Below are 14019 nucleotides of genomic sequence, written 5' to 3' on the forward strand. Positions count from 1 at the left end.
AACTATGAAATAAACGACAGATGCCTAAGACGACTGGAGTTTTTTCTTGCAATGTATGCATTTATCTAGCGATGAAAAGAGCACTGGAGGTTAATGTAGCGTCGATTATGTGGGTAGTATTTAATACTGGAGACAAGTATTGTTCAGGTTCTTGTTTACGTAAATCGCTCATAAAATCAAAACTTGTGTGTTTGTCTTTGAAGGTTGACACGTAGTAGACAAAAAATAAACATCTTTGGAAATCCAAATCGAAGGAAATCCACGTAAAAAAAAAGGAAGTAAGTACTACACGCTACCAAAACCATGTTTCTGATGTATTCTGAGACACAAAGCAGGCATTGTCACCGGATTGAGATGTAAGTGAATAATAGTGTCAGTCTGTCTGTCTGCGTGTACGATGATGAATCGCTACCCGTTGTCTTTGTTCTCAATGGGCCTTATAGATAGATGCATAGGCACTGCTGAGCAACCACTGCAGGACGTAGGTTCGATGTTTGTAGTGAATTAAAAAACAAACAATTTTTAATTATTACACATATTGGTTTTCATAACATAGTTTTGAAGTTAATAGTGGTTTAGGTTAAGCTTCATTGACTGAAAGTCCGGAAAAATATTTACTAATTGGTTAGGACGAACAGGTTGATCACCTAATTATCCAAAACTAAGAAGATCCATTCTTCCAAAGTCATGTTAGGCCGTTGGTACCGGACACTACTTACTGATGTAAGTAAATAGTCGTTACATGAGCCAAGTCAGGCCTGTGGCGGTTCAATAATAACCCTGACACCAGGGTTGCTGAGGTTGATAATCTATCTCGCAACCCACACGGCAGAAGAAGAATTGAGCCTTGAAGGTCCTCCTAGAGAATGCAATGGTTCCACAATTTCCACACCAGCGAGTCTCAAGTCCGGTGTCATAAGTAGTTTTTGCATAATTTAGTCCGTTGCTTCGGCAAATCATAAAAGGATATAAATCTTTTTAATAGTTTGTTAATAGGTACCAATATTGATATTGAAGGTTATAATACATTTCAATAACACAGGTAGCTGATAAGATAGCTGAAATTAGATGCAGATTAACATTATACGTAAGACATATTTATAAATATAGATATTACTGGCGATTAGAAAATAAAAAGTAGGTACATTTTCAAATAAAAAGAAGACAAATAATTTCTAAGTTTGAGCGACTGTTTGTTCGATAAATCCTTCTAGTTATATTAATTCGATAATAAGATATATCTACCTCCTTGCACCCTATAAGGGCTGCATCCTAATCCTAATAAGAACCATGCTTGAAACCTCACATTCGCCATTCAACCACAGCATCGCCAAAGTCAGTAGTTTATTAAATATTTAAATTTAAAACATTTATCTAGCTAATTTTGTTGTTTTTTGTATTTTTCTTTTCTTTTGTGAGATAATAGTGTTCATCATTCATACACTGGCGATTGACAAGATTTTTTATAAGTTTTTTCAGCAGTTATACTTTATAGAAACTCTATGTAGGTAAACTACATAAACCATGCAACAACTGAACATAAAGTACCTAATACATAGGGTAGGAAAAAAACATGGCTACCGAGAAAAAGATCCACATAAAGCTTTCAAAAAGGACAAAGTAGTCGACAGCTGCCATCGCAAGAAACATGGGGAGAAAGGAATGAAAAAAATAGCTGTTCGCACCTTGAAATCGATTTATGTCAGCGGATAAATTGAAGCATTCCGCGGAAACGGACAGCTGAGGACCATTCGCACGGAGTAAATAAAAAATATCCGCCACATCCAGCCTCCCAGATTCGCACTATTATCTCGCAATGGCCAATACGACGCACAGCGACTTACAAACCAAGCCCATTGGTGGACCCGATCCCCAAAGCTCCGCCCGCTCCGCTAGCTCCGCCCATACCCAACAAAAAGTTTCCACAAAACCCGCTACCTGCCCCTCACTATGACACAAGCTCAGTCGTATTTTTGTCGTCAAAGATACTTTTACAATAAAATTATCCACCGTAAACGGATAACGTTCTTTCCATTAAAAATCACGTTTCTTACTCCCTTATCAGAAACTTGTCTCGTTATTATTAAAGATAAGGTTATCTCTGTTGTCCGGTAAGATTTTCAGTGCGCTAGAAAGGGATAGACTTTTTAAAGTTTTTAGGTGTGGTTGGGAAAAATGTTGCCGTGCGTGCGGCCGCGATCAGTGCTCGGCGGTCCAGCGGGCGCGCGGGCGTGCGATCGATACCGCGCGGCACCGCACTAGCACAAACGAATACCGAACGCTGCGAATCCCGGGACGCTACGTAGTGATGTGTGTGATGTGAACGGTTGTTATCGATAGACCGGTGATCGTGACAAACATGATGACTATGGACGTCGGAATGTACAACAACCAGCAGAACGGTTACAGCGCTGAGTACTACCAGCAGGGCGCCGCTTACCAGCCTCCTTACGAGGGCTACCACGAGGGCTACTACGAGCCTCCCACGCACTATTACGAGCCGCTGATCCACGGACAGCCGACACACGAACCGCCAGCGCCAGTCATAAGCACAGACACGGGGTTGTGTTACACAAACTTGGACTATGGGGAGCTTCAGCAAAACTATCCGTTACACACGTTGCCTGCTCACGCAGAACCTTTTAAGCATAGAGACGACGTACCTAGACATGAAGAAATGCATATGCATGAGCATAAGTTGGACAATCATTATTTGGAGACGAAATATAATATGCATTTTGTGGATGAGTCGACGATGCAGTATAACCACGCTGGTTCGCCGCTACCGTGCGCGGAGTTTGAGCACTACCAGCCTAAGGAGGAGTTCTCTGGGTTGCGGGACGGGTTCCCCCGCGAGGAGTGCGGAGGTGGTCACCACCTGCCATCTGGTCACCAAACCCACCCACAACATGCCGCGGTGCCAACGTACAAATGGATGCAGGTGAAGAGGAATGTGCCTAAACCAGCGGGTGAGTACCTACACTATCTGTATCAATTACTTAAATGCAAGCTATCATAATTGGTTATCTGTATTTTTTAAACCATGTTAAATTTCTCCTGACCCATATCAATTGTTACGCTCAAGTTTTGGTTATAAATAAAACCCTATAAAATTAAATCACTAATAGGAACTTATGAAGTAATAAATTATAAATAATTATTAATCACAACGAAACCGTTATTATTAAAAAACACTACTTTTAAAATACACGTTGCGTCTATTATACATTATACACGCAAGTGGTTTACTGCTTAATTTATCGCAAATTCACATCTAACGACGCTTAATAAAAACTATAATCAAAACATAAACATAGTAGAGGCAACTACAATGTTTACGTCCATAAATTGATTTTGTACAAGCATAAAACACAACGAACGATCTATCAAAACATTACGATTACTAAAACAATTACTTTTTACAGTCCTCTTCCAGATAGGTCGGTAGTTATTACTCATATAGGTACCCTATTAAACTTTAAGGTCATGTTTCTTCTAAAACTCCCATTTACTTATTACATGATGCAATATAATAAAAATCTTTCTCATTGAGTCAATCTAAACGCAAATCACTTTACACTTTAATTTTACTTTTTCGTCCAGTCCGATGTGCAAGAATTTTAAATGGTTACTCAGTTCTAAATCTGAATTTCTACCTATTTCTATTGTGCGATTTACATTCTTCACTATAGGTAATATATCTTATTCGGAAACTTTGCAGGAACTTTAAGCCAATCTACTTATACCAGTCCTTTTAATTTTTAAATATAAAACTCCGTTCATAGCTAGTTAATAAAAAAGATTTAACATTGCTACTTGTTAGAAAACTAGGCCTACTTTACAAAATAGAGGTCTTTTCGGACACCTAATTGTTTCTCCTTAACAAATAACATTCTAATGATGTCAATGTCTCAACTAGTGTCAGGCGTCAAGTTAGCAAGTGTTGTGACGGACAGGAGGCTGTACAGCCCATGTCAAAGGTTGCGACTCCGACCTGTGTCACTCATGCTGACGTAACGAGCAAATAATTTGACGGGTACAGTCGTGCTGCGGCCGCTGGGGTACGATCGTAGCGCAGATAAAACAGAGGTAATCGTCGAAGATGAAAGTTACTTGACGGACGTTATCTAGGCGATCTAGGATACGGAGAAGAATGCTAATTATACATATAATTAGGTCTTGTTATATATTACGAGGTAATGTCATTTAGTTGTGTTGAAAAAAAATTAAATAACTTACTTTTAAGCAATAAATAATTTATTTGGCTATATTAATTTCCTCTGCTTATACTACCAATTCTTAGCTTTTACATTTTTGCAAATAAGTACCTAGTAAAGTCCTTACAATAAAGTTACTGTAACTCGGACCATAAACACTTCCTACTTACCACCATCCTTTATTTAATTTATTATTAAGAATTTATTATTATTATTATTAATCTATTTTTCTTTACCCGCAAGTTATCTGCATTCAAACAAACAAGAAAATCAAATAAAACCACAACAATATAACTCGGTAAACCAATTATCTCAAACCGCCAATCGTTTCGCCAATACACGGCCGTTTACAAATCCCGAAATTGATTCACACCTCAAACCTATTAAACCAAATCACCACAAACGAGTGTTGTCGGTGGTAAAAATATTTTTATCGACTGTTGGCTGTTCCCCACAGCTACAGAAGATCGTGAGCGCAGATAAGGACTCACGCGGCGGCCGCCGGCACCACTTAGTTGCGTATAGGTAATTATACATGAGGAAAAGAATTGTTAACTTGAATAGTTTTAACAAATTAAAGTCAATATCTTACACACATATATTTAAACCCTCGCCCGTAATCTCTAATTCAAATTCAAATAATTTATTTTCAGACCATAATAACGTCCATAGAAAAAATAAATAATAATAAACAATAAAAAAATTGTTAAAAAATAAAAAGTACAACTACATAAAAATTATAAACTAGAAATTAAAATCAAGATTAAAATAAAATGAACATCACAATCAAAAATAAAATTAAAATTAAAATCATAATCAAATATATTATAATATTAAATTAGAATCAAAATTAGGAATAAAATCAAGAATTATTAAAAAGAATTAAAAAAGAAAATTGTTCCGTTTAAACGTGCGCGAGGCCCAACAACATGGATACCGACCACTGGGTCGGTTGATCCATGTTGCTTAAACACTGGTTTAAGCACAGGGCCATCGACCCGCCCGGCTACAACCTCCAGGAGACCGTTGGTGCTATTCCGCGTCCTATGCCACAACGAGGCCACCCTCTTTCGCACTATGGCATAAAAGTTATCCACGTGAGCCTCGGCATATAATGGGGTGATCCTAATGGATAATCCTAATGGGGTGGGCAGAGTCACAAGTAATCAAAGACAACTTGCAGCCACAGTTGATAAGAAGCCTTAAAATGAATATGATAAACCTTATGGTGACTTATCAGCACGGTATAAAGGACTATGTCGGATTTTACGACATGACTGGGAAGACAATCAGCTGAAGGTATTCTACGATAGAGTTTATCTTCCATATTTAAGTATCGATTTAAAGAACTAGATTTGTGTGAATTATCTCACAAATGGTACAACAATAAACCACCTCTGGACATGATAAACATAAAGTGACCTACACCTCCAAATCATTTTGGATTACATAATGAGATTTTAATAAAATTAGAGAATACTTACACATGCCATTTAGAAGTACTCCATTTAAATTAACTCCAACAAAACCTAACGTGCAAAAAAGATTCGGTAATTTACCGGCATTTTTTACAACCATCGATAACTCTCAACCCACACGGTACATCCCTAGCTAATGTCTTTATAAGTATCTTTCGGGCATTCCCACGACTCCTTCAATCACAAATTGCTGTTCATGCTGCTAATCTCATGAATTTTACATCTTAAACCTTAGAGAAACCCTGTTTTACCAAAGATCAATAGATAATTATAAATTAATTATTAATTTTTTAACGGCCTCTGTGGTCCAGTGGTTGAGCGTTGGACTCACGATCCGGAGGCCCCGGGTTCGAATCCCGGTGGGGACATATCACAAAAATCACTTTGTGATCCCTAGTTTGGTTAGGACATTACAGGCTGATCACCTGATTGTCCGAAAGTAAGATGATCCGTGCTTCGGAAGGCACGTTAAGCCGTTGGTCCCGGTTACTACTTACTGATGTAAGTAAGTAGTCGTTACATGAGTCATGTCAGGGGCCTTTGGCGGCTCAATAGTAACCCTGACACCAGGGTTGATGAGGTTGGTAATTCACCTCACAACCCACACGATAAGAAGAAGAATTATTAATTAATTTTTGATTGTGATGTTAATTTTAATCTTGATTTTTAATTTTAATTTCTATTTTATGATTTTTATGTATTTGTACTTTTTATTTTTTAACATTTTTTTTATTGTACTAGGAACTAAAATGTTAATAATGTTTTTTCAAAAATTATTTTATTTTAATTAAGCTCACTATCACAAATAAGTAATATTCAACGTTTTCAGCCATCCTAACTTAACATCTTTTTATGAACCGAAATTTTCGGGATCTCGCGGGATTGATATTTCTAATTCCGCGGGATCTCGAATTTGCGTTCCCTAGTTCAGATATCACATGCCCATATCGACTGCAGAATGACTTTACCCACATTTAAAATGGCAGGATAGAATTAGGCCCTTGCAGCAAGTAGGGCGATATTCAAAGCAGCGGCTAAAAGATCTTGATCTGTGGAACACGCAACGCCACGCCGCCACACGTCTCTAATCCGCGCCACGCCACGCCACGCCATGTCTGTTTGTTTTGGTAATCACACGCAAACTGCTTCTAAATCCATATCTCAGGTTTTTTGTGGAAATATACCTTACTTCTAAAACATTTAAAAAAAACATAAGTACATAAAGCTCGGGACTATATCCATATACAGGATGTTAGTAACATCGTATCGAAAACTTTGAGTTGTAGAATTTTTCGTCACAAAAGTATGAAACTGAAAGTAATTTTGAATTTTGCGACGTAAAATTCCAATTGATATCAAATCAGAATCATCTCCGGATGATTGAGGGGAGGCATGTGCCCAGCAGTGGGACGTTATAGGCTGCTTATGTAATCAAGCAAGGCTACAATTCCATCAGTTTACCATTCTAGTCACATTAAAACATTTCACTTGTTTCTCAAGGCTACTAACAAAGTAACACTTTATGGCAAGCGTAAGTTAACGATGCTTAATAAGAAATTTACACATTCTCATTAACTTTGAAGCAAACGTTATAGAACCTACATAGTAAACCTAGAAACAAATTAAACTGGTTACAAAGTATAACAAATCATTTGTTTTAAGTATTATTTGTGAAAATAAATATTTATTTTAAGTCTATTTATAATCACAAAAAAAAATAAAAAAATAAAAATTATTAAAATTATTTTAAATCGCATATGGTGATTATAGTTTGTGTCTATTCATAGAATAAACTTCATAACAAAAAAATTAAAATAATATTTATTCTTCCAAATTGGCTTACATAGGTAGTGCTTTTTGAACGTCAAAAATTAAATTACGTATTATGTAACTGTATACGTATTTCCAATAGAGCTTAACAGAGATACATCCATCGCAAGATGATTTGAGTACCCACGCTTTACCTGAGTTTTCTGTTAGACCAACGTGATAGGAGGTGAGCCATCAACTGTGTTTATTCTCTGATGAATTAATTTGAAAATAATCTTTACAATAACAAAGTTTTCTGTTCACAAAACGTTCAACGTATGTCGGTACTTTTAGATAGAAAAGAATCGATCGACCTAATATCGACTGATATGTCACTATGCTAATGAACGTCACAACAGGCTGATCATCTGATTGTCCGAAAGTAAGATGGTCCGTGCTTCGGAAGGCACGTTAAGCCGTTGTTCCCGGTTACTACTTACTGATGTAAGTAGTCGTTACATGAGTCATGTCAGGGGCCTGTGGCGGCTCAATAGTAACCCTGACACCAGGGTTGATGATGTTGGTAATCCACCTCATAACCCACACGAGAGAAGAAGAAGAATGTCACGACACCAGCTTACGTACGTACTTTGACAGATCTAATTCTTACCGCGCATTGAGACGATTGTAAAATGTTATCTTATTGAAATAATATATTAAGTCAATAATTGTACTGAACTGGTCGGTCTGTTTAATAGTACCTAAATCCATTATAAGGCCGTTTACAATAAATTAAATGCCCAACACAGAATTACAGTGTGTCAAGCTAATTCAGTTTTATTGGTCCGACATTCTCACACGAGTCACCGTGACTTGCTGTTCACAGACAATATTACAGGAGGGAGACAGATTCTTGTAAACCACTGACTTTGTGTGGCTTGTGACTGGCTACTATCTACTATACTGAACCGGCTCATATGGTAATTAGACATGCCACTAGTGATACAACTATACTTACATAAAATATGGTATAAATCAATACCTATAGCATTAGATATGAAGAAAATAAAACTAAGTTCATAGGTTACAGTCAGTTGTAAAAAATATCATTAGATCATACTGTTTCTTACCTAAAATATAAGTTTTTTTTATTAGGTACCACTCGGTTATATTTTTTATTGGCAGGGACCACAAGTTTACAAAATAATCTGTTTCAATCTAAAATTACTTACCTTAATCGGAACTTTTATTGTAAATAATCGTGAAATTCATTCCAAGTTTGAATTCATACGCAGACCATACCTATTTTAGTTCTCGCGGACAACTCTGATATACATACCTATACTAATAAAATAAATAATTAACAAGTAATATCTTAACGAGAATGAGTCGATAATAGAGCAATGGATAAGCAATGTGTGTATGATACTCAAGCGATAAGGCCGCCATTTGCCATGTAGGTACCTAGTTAAGGGTCTTTTGTATACTCAGCCAATGACAAACTATTCAGAATAAATCGTTTAAAGAGGTTATTCGCAATTCTAACTATACGCATAAGTATTGCCTATTATAATAAAAAAAAAAACAAAAAACTTAGCTATAATAAAAAAATATTCAGATAAGAACGCAAAATCCGATGACGTCATCGAAAAATGCAATTCTCAAACAGTCTGCATATCGAGGCAGAGGCGACCACACATTCAGCCTGTCAAACGAATCCTGATGTTATCTATTCCGTCTCAAAGATGTCTCTTACAAACCTGCGTCAAACCAACAAAGTAACATTTACCGTTACCGAACTGATCCCTTGACAAATATGATCCTTAAAGAGGAATTCCTAGAGTCGCTTCAATGATTGGAAAATGGGTTTGACTGGAACTTTATGTTGGTAGGACATCTTTGCATTGACATTTTGCGCTTGAGTGTCTGTGAGCTGATCTGGAAGATTCCCGAAGACTTTCTTACTAGGGTAGGGTTGTCAAAGCAAAGACGATATAAGATAGTATAGAAATATCTCTATGTAGAGTGGTAGTAGTAGAATATCTCTAGTTATCATTTCGAAAAGAACATTTGGGGCCCGTGTTGGATTCTTTTCTGTACAGATATTTTAAATAATTTTGTCAAATCAAGATTTATTTCTCTCTCTCTCTATTTAGTCTCTCTCTTTTATGTCATTACTTCACTTATACATTATTCATATCGGAGTTTAAATTCCGACATACTTTGTAAGTGTAAACCAGTCGTGACTTTTGCACAAAAATATGCCGCTGTTGGAACGACTTACCTAAGTAATAACTTTACATATAAGTAACAATATTAATTTACAAAGATAACATTCTTTTCTTTTTGTGAATAATATTATTTTAATATCTTATGATGTCGATGCTCTAGGATACTTCTCTCTGGCGAAATGTCCTCCGAGACAGCGCGCTCTGAGTACAATACCCTGAGTCTAGAGGACTATTACGGTCTCAGAAGTAGCTCCCTCTTAACTTATACAGAAATCAACGTTTGAGGTTCGCTTGCCTGTCAAAGTGACACCGCGATACAGAATTGTCAGAAGTTTTGAGTTTTCAATGTCGCTCGATTCCGTTTGGTTCGTAACTAGTACGTACCAGGTGATAGCACTGAGTAGTTCTCATTTTATCTGCTCGTAGCTAAAGATATCTGTGACATTCTAAGTCAGCTCAAAAATAAAACAAATCCTATTTATAGAAATCGATAATATTTGCAACCACGAATCACGTTTATGACGTCAAATCACTGACCACGGATTTAAAAAAGTTTATCATGAAGTAACCTTGTATTGTGATCGATCGGTATCGGCGGTGACGACCAAGACTGGTGAGCTTTCGAGATTATTACGTGATTTAAGATGAAAACTTGTCACATGACGCACTTGTCTACCGAAGAGTATTTTTGCGATAGAGTAATTTGTAAACAAATTAATGGAAAATCTGAGTAGGACACGTATAAAATCTTACATAGATAATAAAATAATCACATCACCAGACCATTAAAGTCCCCACTGCTGGGGCACGGGCCTTCCCTATGGATGGATAGGGAGATCGGGCCTTAAACCACCACGCGGGCCCATTGCGGATTGGTGGTTAATAAAATAATAAAAAATGTTTATTGTCATAGAAAAAGATCGACACAACATTGGATACTATAGCTAGGACACACAAATTCTACAGAAGTATAACCCTGCTACCTGAACTAGGAGACCTGTACTTCAGGGAGCAGTATTCAGCAATTACATCTTTTATAACGTCAGTTGAGGCAGAGCATTGTAAAACTGAATTTATTTGACAATAAACTGTGGTTAGATAAGAACAAATAAACATGCACTTTGTATGTTAATTGTGTTTGTGTATGTATGTGTATATATGAGTGTGTGTATTTGTGTGTGGCTGTGTGATTTTTTTTTGCGTGACTTATTGTAGATTTGCCGCAGATGGCATTAACTACTTGGCCAGACAAATGGGGAGCGCTGAAGGCTCTCACCCGGTACAACGTTTAAGACAACAGGCCTGAGGGTGCCAGTTGGGCGCGATCCTCGGCTCAGGGCGTCGTCTGAGAGGAAGAATATTGAAAGGATTAATCGACCCTAGTGGGTCGATAGCGATAAGCGCTGAATGAGGGAAATCGTCGACCACGCCGGCGGGGTCGGTATCGGGGTTCTGAAGTGTTTGGTGTCGCGAGCTGATTGGCCGCCTCTATGGCTAGAGTAATCGGGTCGTCGCGATCGTATATTACGTCAGTGATACTTGTCAGTACCGTCCTTAAGCGGGATGTATTCGGAAGGTGGCTATGTGAGTGCTTGCGTTATACCTACCCACGTACTTATCTAAACGTCACTCTGGTCCTGTGCTTCACCAGCGTGCTTCTCCATCGGGGAGCGCCGGCTCCAACCCCGGTGCTGGACTTGCGCCAATAAGTTATTAATTTATCTTAAGTGCAGTTTTCACTATATATTTACCCATTAAACATTTACCAATGTAAAAAATCAGTAGCTGTATGGTTACAGAATTTTAATTATGACGAAACAGAGAATCTATTAGACATAATTAAATAGAAATGAGACGCACACACGCACGCATACACGCGCACACACACACACACACACACACACACACACACACACACACACACACACACACACACACACACACACACACGCACGAACGCACACACACACATACACATACAAGCATTTATAGATTTGAAATATTTTATGATTTAGTCTAACAATTTAAAAAAAACTTTATTTTTTTTTTATATTTTATTATTTTTTCTTGACCATGACTTTTTGGGGGTGGAGGCCTGGAGTCCTAAAACACAGGGTATCCTAGTTTAGGCTCCAGCCTCTACAAATATTGTATTTTTGTATGTATTTATGTATCCATGTGTTTTATTATTTGTAGAGGAAATAAAGATTTTACTTACTTACTTACTTTCACTAACACAGTTGGCTCCACGGCGATACCACCTATCACGTTGGTCTAACAGAAAGTTCGATGAGGTGTGGCTACTTAGTTCATCTTCCGATGGAAGTATCTCTGAATACCCCAATTGGGATATAATCGGGAGCTTATGTGTTATATATACTTACATCATCATCACTAATTTAAGAGCCACGCTCTTGTCGTTGTAGCATTCTCCATGATACTTTTTTAGGGAAAAATAGTTCCCTCTTGCCTTCCGCCCCGCAGTACTCTGTCCGACGCGAGTGGGATAGCGCCCAGAGTAGTCTATTACAAAGCCGTACTAGGACTCTATGGAGGAAGCAAGAGAAGTATCAGGATCGAAGCAAATGGAATTCTATGGTCTCTGCTTACCCCGGTGGGAAATAGGCGTGAGTTTATGTATGTATGTATGTACTAGGACTCCTACCTATCCTAGGATACTTACCTATCCTCAAAAATATAAAAATGCATTACACACATAATGTTATGCATACAATGTTTCGTCATCTTTGCGTCATAATTTGATCTGTATTCCTTTACTTAATGTCACCCCAAAATATTCCGTCGCTTATACAATTTTAACGGCAGTTTTATTGATATGGAACAAGAACCGGGGTCATTACCAGGACACCGAATATCGGAAAGCGGTGGCGGGTCGCGTGCTGATCGCGATAGTCGCCCCCGGTCGCCCTCGGTCGCCCCTAGTGTTGTCACCTGTCCCGATTTGCGTCTTGTTTTTCTGGGATCTTAACTCGCAGGTCACCTAGGCACCGCGCAATACCTGCCGTGGCTTACTTGCGGGTTAGGAAGGCCACATTGTTGCAATTCATCTAAGAACTCCATACTGACATCGATCTATTTACGTGTTCGTTAACGAAATTCACAGACTTAGTTGTTATAGCATTACATAGTCGAATTGGGATTGCCTGTAATGTCTATGTAAATTGTGAATAAATAAATCTCTCTCTCTCTCTCTTTATTTAAGAGCTGCGCTCTTGTCGGTGGAGTAATCGCCTTCAATACTCCATAGATAGGGCGTGTAGAACGGTGGTTGCCCCAATCGCTTTCCGTTCCGCAGTACACCGACCAATTTCTCAATCGGTGATGTTCTAGCTAGAGCCCTACCAGAATCCATTTCCTCGGCCTCCAACCAGTACTGATACCGCTGCTGCGCGGCATCAGGGGAATAAATAAATAAGTACTTAAGCAATATTGCTATTTGACATTTGTTGACCTTACGCACTTACTTTTAAATGCGCAAATGTCGAATCGTAATTTTCGTTTTAGATGAATTATTTATATGTGGCCTTTTTAACACCCCACCACCTTCGCTTAGACCCTTCTTTTTCTATCATTTACGTAAAAATAAAGATTTTTATTGCGTACATTTATAAACGTTGAAATTATAATTGCAAATTACAGCAGCAAATTGCAGTCTACAGGGAATCATTTTACACAGACAATGATACTTGACTTCAGAATTTAGATTCTAACATTGTATTCGACAAAAACATAATTTTTCACTTTTTACCGACTTCAAAAAAGGAGGAGGTTCTCAATTCGACCGTATATTTTTTTTATTCGACAGGTTTTGAAGGTTTAAAATGAAAGCCACATTGTTTAGAAGCACATCGACTAACATTTATACGAAAATTGTGCAATTCCAACAATGTTACATACTCTTCTTTTCGAAGTCGGTTAAGAAGAGCATCGGTACTAAGTCTAAAATGTATGGACGGGACCAAATATGGTGTTAGCGCTTGTCCCGTAGTGTTGTCCCGCTTCTGGTCACACGGCACAACACTAGTGCCTCTGTCGTCTCGTGAGTCGCTCGGAGTGCGGTGCCCTAATCGGTTTAAGACCTAACATTTTGAACTCTGGGTTAAGTTACAAGCAAATAAAGAAAACAAAAAATCTAATAAGGACGGCACAATACAAACTAAAATACTTACGACCAAGAAACCCAATAAATTATTCAACAATACACAAACATAGGAAATATGCACACAAGATCACGCCTATTTCCCGTCGGGATAGGCTGAGACATACGGAATTCCACTTGTGTAATAAATAAAAATTCATACTTACAACACAATTTATACTTAG

At 37.8% G+C, this 14019-nt stretch overlaps 1 protein-coding gene across 1 annotated transcript in view; it reads left to right on the forward strand.

Moving 5' to 3' along the window:
* Window positions 1–1981: 1981 nt before the first annotated feature.
* Window positions 1982–14019, forward strand: part of LOC126370267 (homeotic protein labial-like) — a 40378-nt gene continuing 28340 nt past the window's right edge. The window contains exon 1 of the mRNA XM_050015090.1: window positions 1982–2969. Within this exon, the coding sequence (XP_049871047.1) occupies window positions 2360–2969 (610 nt within the window). The 5' untranslated portion in view covers window positions 1982–2359. The remainder of the gene's footprint in view (window positions 2970–14019) is intronic.

The sequence above is a fragment of the Pectinophora gossypiella genome, chromosome 10, assembly GCF_024362695.1.
Source record: "Pectinophora gossypiella chromosome 10, ilPecGoss1.1, whole genome shotgun sequence".
Classification (NCBI taxonomy): domain Eukaryota; kingdom Metazoa; phylum Arthropoda; class Insecta; order Lepidoptera; family Gelechiidae; genus Pectinophora; species Pectinophora gossypiella.